General features: G+C 48.4%; 1 protein-coding gene and 1 long non-coding RNA gene across 10 annotated transcripts in view; one reads left to right on the top strand and one right to left on the bottom strand.

The window, feature by feature from the left end:
• The window catches only part of ATXN2 (ataxin 2), a 175210-nt gene extending 170582 nt beyond the window's left edge, over nucleotides 1-4628 (bottom strand). For all 9 annotated transcript variants that reach the window (XM_058280970.2, XM_023585905.3, XM_058280969.2 and 6 more), the window contains exon 1: nucleotides 3941-4628. In XM_058280970.2, coding sequence (XP_058136953.1) covers nucleotides 3941-4599 — 659 coding nt within the window. In that variant the 5' untranslated portion in view covers nucleotides 4600-4628. The remainder of the gene's footprint in view (nucleotides 1-3940) is intronic.
• Nucleotides 4506-5386, top strand: LOC139437007 (uncharacterized). The gene is made up of 2 exons (XR_011646583.1): nucleotides 4506-4757; nucleotides 4942-5386. It is a non-coding gene; the product is annotated as an uncharacterized lncRNA (long non-coding RNA).
• Nucleotides 5387-6000: the final 614 nt, after the last annotated feature.

Here is a 6000-nt window from a genome sequence, read left to right on the forward strand (position 1 = left end):
AATATCAATTAACTTTTTTGGTCTAACTTCATTTGGTTGTTTTCAATGCCCACATAAAAGAATGAATAAAGGATAATGTAGTTTAAACCTTACAAATGAGGCCATATGACTACTTTAGAAAAAAAATGACCTTCCTCAAATCTTTGCTCAGATGTTATCATCTTAAATAAGGCTTACCATAGCCCATTTAAAATTTCAACCCAATCCTTTCCCCCCCACACTCCCTAGGGCCTAGACCCTTAATCTGCCTCCTCTATTCTCACAGTTTTTATCTAGTATTATATATAATTTGCTAATTTAATGTTTCATTTATTACACCTCCTAATATTAGAACGAAAACTCCAAGAGGGTAGCTATCTTTGTTTTACCCACTGCTATATAACAGACACCAGCCTGCCTTGAACATAGTCGATGCTCGATACGTTTGTGTTAAATGTGTGTAGATGTTTAAGACTTTCCAGAAGACTTTCATTTAAAGAGAATCCCACTGATATCCTGTATCTAAAGAAATTCTATCTAGGATTAGGATTTGAGTAATAGGATTAGTAAAGCCATTGTATTAAAAACTGGAGAAAGGAGTGAGAGAGGGGAAGAGGTATAGGTTAACCAGTGAGAATTCCCAATAGGGCCATGAAATTACATAAAAGTTACCAAAAAATAATTTGGTCATAGGCTATCAACTAACTAAAAATAAATAACAAAACACTTCTAGATAAAAGAGATTAAAAAAAAAAAAAAAAAACAGCAAAAAACCTTAGAAGAACAGTTGCCAGGAGTTTCATTCCTCTACTTAACTCAGAAGTATCCGCAGGACAGACAAACCATCTATCCTAATTAGTAATAACAGTTGCAGTTTTCAAAGCATCTTCAGATATATTCTCAATAAATCCTCAGAGGAACCAAATTCAAACTCAAATATAAATAATCAAGAAACTAACAAAAAACTTAAGAATGTGTGCACCTGACTGTAAATGAAACTACCATTCTATAGAAGTACCACTTTTTTGGCCTTGGAAACTAATACAAGTCTTCCAAAGAGTGATATGCAACAGCCAGCAAGAGCCATAAAAATCTTGAAGAAGCCCTTTGACCTAGAAATACCACTCCTAGAAATTTTTTCAAAGGAAGTAACTATGCTGAAACAAAAACTATTAGTTTAGTAAAGATGTTCACTGTACTCTAACCTATACTAGCAAAAAAAGTGAAATCCAAAATTCCAACAACAGGATAATGACGGTTCAGGAGGGAAAAAAAAAAAAAGACAATACAATATTAAGGTGAAAAATGCTGGACACAAAATAACATACACAATCACTGTAAATGTAAAAAATGCTGACACCAATTGAACAGTAAAAGACAAAAATAAAAATTGGGTAAGGTAAAATGATTATTTTCAAAATTTAATGATGTTACACTGTTCTTTCCTAAGATAAAATGTCGCGTTCTGAAGTGTATGACCCTTAAAAGACAGGAAATCAATTTGAAATCAATGAAAATTCAATATTCACCAAAAAAAAAAACACAAAATAAAAATATGATGAAATGTTATACTACTGAAAGCAAATGTGCCATTTCTAGATTTTCAAGAATATTTTTTGCTATCTCTAAACATGTCAAACCCAATATTGCATTCTTTTTCTCTACCCTTGATATCCAGAAACTTATTTTACTGCTGATAAACTCAAACCTAAATAAGGAAATGCTAGAAACTGTGATTTACAAAGTACCCAATAACGGCAAATGAGCAAATTGAAGGCAATTCTTCTACAAGTACATTAACTAAATATCTGTACAAGAACATTTTACATTTTATGACTCTAAATACATCAAACAAAACTTCACATATTGAACAAAAAGGTCTACCATTTATGCCTCCAGTGAGAGCAAGGAAGAATTTAAATGAACCTTAAATTTCTGTACCGCCCAAGGAAACAGAAAAAAATCTGTGGTACTAAAACATTCCAAACATCTCTGACCAACCAAGCTACCTTGGAACAAATTTTGTCATAATCCAATTTCTTTTAAGTCTAAAGAGAGCCAATACAACTTTTTAAAAGCCATAATTTAAATTTTTAATTATGTGAACAAGTGAAAGTTATCTGCCAGATTTCTACCTGATACCTCAGAAAGAAAAAACATAATTTTCCTATAAAAATTATATATATTTTTTTTCTTTTTTCACTATCAATGACACTGAAAAGGGGAAGCAAGTTACAGAATCCTTAGTGTAATAGGTAAAATGATCACTTCATCTCAAATAGTTTGGGCATGCAGCGTTTTTGGGTGCTTTAGAGAAAGGGAAACTATGGGAGTGGTGGAGATGGGGCTGACAGTCCAGAAGCAAATGTCCCCCCATCCCTTTGAAGGGAAAATTCCTTAAAAACCAGTTATGATTCATCTTGATGGACAAATTTTCCTGCTGTTAATGAAAATTCTTTGGAAATGGATTACTGGAAATGTACTTTTCACAAAGAAAACTCAGGGCATGAACAATTCCCTTACAAAAGAGCACGACGTCTATTTATGGAGAACGCTGGTCACTGGCCCTGCTAATCCGGCCTATGAGACGCATGGCAGAGCCTGCAACATGGATGGACTCGGGGCACAGGGGAAATGGACTTGCATGCCCTTGGGAAGATGTGGCGACACTCCCCAAGTTAAGGACACAGGTCACAATAGAATGGAGTGTATTGACATTTGCTACCCTGTTTGAACACTAAGCATTTTCTCAGTTCCTGAAATACGAACTGAAAACGGAGCGCCCCCCGCCCCCCCAACAGGCTTTAGCACAAACTCACACTCCAGAGTCAAACCCGACTGGCTGAGACAACACCGAACCCCCAACCTCTATCACAAACCTGGGTTACTGGGGGTGGGGCGGGAGAGGGGAGGTACAAGTAAACACCCACATTTCTGCTTTGAGGAATCCCACCCCGTCCCCCTCCGCAATCCCTCTCCCTCTCAAAATCTCAAAAATTAGGGTAGGGGTTGGGGGAAAATGCGCAGTGGGAGCTCTCCCGGCCCCCTCCCCAGTCGGGCCTGGGCTTCTGGCGCACGCCTGAGCCGGACCCTCACCCACCAGCGTGCAAAGGCGCTTTCGCCTCGGAACAGCAATGCGGATCGGCCACCACCCGCGCGCGAGAGGCCGGGCGAGAGGGAGACCGGGAGGGGGGCGGGCATTCCCACCCCTTCCCCAGGTGCGGGGGGGGGGGCGGGGGACGCTGAGGGAGATTGCACAGAGCCCAGCGATTCCAAAGAGGTTCTGGAGACCCCGCCGCGGCCTTAAGGTTTAGACGTGGAAGGGGCGGGGGCCCACTGCCCTCCCACCTCACCCCCGTCGTCCTTCCATCTCTCACTGAGCAGAGAGGGGGAATGGCAGAAGAGACTCAACAGTGCCCAATGACTCCTGCTGAGCCCGGTGGCTGCCCCTTTAACGGGAAGGCAAGGGAAGCAGTCCAGCCCTCCCCCTCCCTAGCTATTCCTCAATGGGGAGGAGACGTGTCGGGAGACTGAAACAAATCTAAAGACCCCTTCAACGTGAATATTTAGGCTGGAGGGGGAGACACTGCCCAAGCATCCCCTGTCCCCAGTGGGGACGTGGAAAGCTCACAGAGGGTGGGCCAAAGGCTGGCAGTTGCTGGGACCTGTAAACCCTTCCCGAACACTTAAACGGGAGAGGGGAGGCTGCCCGGTCCTTCCATCTTGGCCGGGTCGGGAGGAGGGTGGTGATGTTGCAGGAGGCCGGACACCGCCTGACAATCCGGAGGAGCCCCGCGGCGCCCCCCGCCCCGAGCCCCCGCCCCCACTGCGGGCCCCCAGCCCACCCCCCCAGGCCGGGCCGGTCACGGGACGGAGAGTGCCGTGCGGCCCGCGGGGGAGGGGACGCGAGGCCCAGGCTCGGCCGGGCCCCGGGCGGAGGGGCTGGGGCGCCGACACCCACCTGCCCAGGCCGGGCCGCCCGCCGCCTGCGCTCGCCGCCGCCGCCGCCGCCGAGGAGGAGGAAGCCGCGGCCGAGGGCGAGGGCGACGAGGCTGAGGATGGCGACGGAGCGGCGGCGGGCGACGTGAGAAGGCCGCCGCCTGGCTTGCGGGCATTGGCGGCCGCGGTCTGCTGCTGCTGTTGCTGCTGCTGCTGCTGCTGGGGCTTCAGCGACATGGTGAGCGGCCCATACACCGGCCCGCACGCCAGGCGGGGACAGCCGGGAGCCGGGCGCGCCGAGGGGACGCCGGAGCGCGGCGGGGACGCGCGGGCTGGCGCGGCCGGTGGGGCGCCCAGGCCGGCGAGGGGGAGAAGGAGAACGATGAAGGGGCGGGAAGGCCCGCCGAGACCGAGGAGCCGCTGGGAGCCGGGCCGGGCCGCGCCGCCGCCGTTGCTACCAAAACAGTCTGAGGCGGAGGGAAGCGAGCGCTGCCGGGAGGGAGGGGGGCCGGGGCCGGGCGGGGGAGGGGCGGCGGAGGGATACAGGCCCGGCCCCGCGCCGCTGCCGCCCCGCCCGCCCCGTCGCGGGAGCGAGCGCCGCCCGGGCCACCTGGCGGCGGGAAGGCGGCGAGGCTCAAGGGCCGCCGCGGGGCCCCGAGGAGCCGCGGCTCCCGAGCTCATCGGAGGACGACCACACCGAAGCGCCGGTGGCCGCGTCGGGCGGGCGCGGTGATGCCGATCGGGGACTCTTTACCGGAAGTCGGCAGGGTCAAAGCGGAAGCAAGCAGTGAGGCGGCTCCGGGGCCTGGAGGGACACGTGAGGAGCGGGCGCCGTGCTGGTCCGTGTTCGTGGGGGTCGGGTGAGGGCTCGGCTGCCGGCCTTCTCTGGATCCGCCCTCCTCTAGGCGGGTCTGCCCTTCGGCGAGGGCGTGTCGGTCTTCGCCAGCCGGGCAGGCCTAGGGTAAAGGAATGGAGGGAAGCGTTTCTCTTCCCCCGCCCCCAAGGTGCCTTCTTCGTCCTCAGGCTCTGAGAAGAATCCCCCACCTGATGCAACCTGTGAAACGGACTGCGAGCGCCTTCAGGGTGGAGACTTTGTCTTGCCTTCTTAAAGCACCTAGAAGAGTCCCTGGCTCAATGAACACAAGCCTTCAATAATTACCTTTGTATCTTCAGCGCCTGACACACAGTAGGCCCTCAGGTGTCACTGGCATCTCAAAGACAAGTCCTGTTCTGTTTACTTGCCAAGACTAACAACGAGCTTAAAATCGAGCAACCTCCCGAGGCCACCCACCTCTGGTTACCTTTTCCTCACTTTTCCTACGCCAGCAACACAGTAACCAAGAAAAGTCTTTTGAGTATCTGACCTTCATTTGAACCCATTTTCCCCTCACTTGAACTTTTTTTCCCTTATTCATGAGACTCAAATGGAAATGTTCGAGCTTTGGTAGAACTATGGATAATGGGGTCTCCGGTTGGTGGAGATAGACCTCACAAGAGTGCGTGAACTTTAGACCTTGGCCCTTTAGAAGTTTTACTTTAACTTACTAAGCTAGTCAGCACAGTAGTCCGTTTTAAAATGTGTTGCAATTAAACTGAAAGCAAATACATAACTTTTTTTTTTGAATGAAGAATCTAGTTTTTTTAAAAGTGAAATTATTTCGGGAATTGATACGGGAATGAACACCAAAATTCTCTTCATTCTCCTAGACTTGTCCAGATAAAGGTGAAGACCTAGAAAAACTTGGAGACTAAGCCAGATGCCTCCAGTAGCCAAAATGAAATTAATCTCTTAGGTGGTCTAGGCAAAACTGATCCTTATATTCTGCAAATAATTGAAAAGTAGAAAATCAGCTTTATTTCCCATCTAAGGTAAAAAAGAGATGGGGGGAATGTAGTATTCCTTTAAACCAAGTTACAAAATCCTTTAAAATTAGCCCAAAGGAAACAGCTAAAACAAACAAACAAAAGTATTTGGTGTGGGGGTATGTGGAATACAAGAACCATAAAAGAAATACAATTAACTTTCTGTGTTTTAATGAGTTGACAGACATATCTGGGACCAAGGTCACAAAATTTAATCTT

The sequence above is a fragment of the Dasypus novemcinctus genome, chromosome 19 (genome assembly GCF_030445035.2).
Source record: "Dasypus novemcinctus isolate mDasNov1 chromosome 19, mDasNov1.1.hap2, whole genome shotgun sequence".
Classification (NCBI taxonomy): domain Eukaryota; kingdom Metazoa; phylum Chordata; class Mammalia; order Cingulata; family Dasypodidae; genus Dasypus; species Dasypus novemcinctus.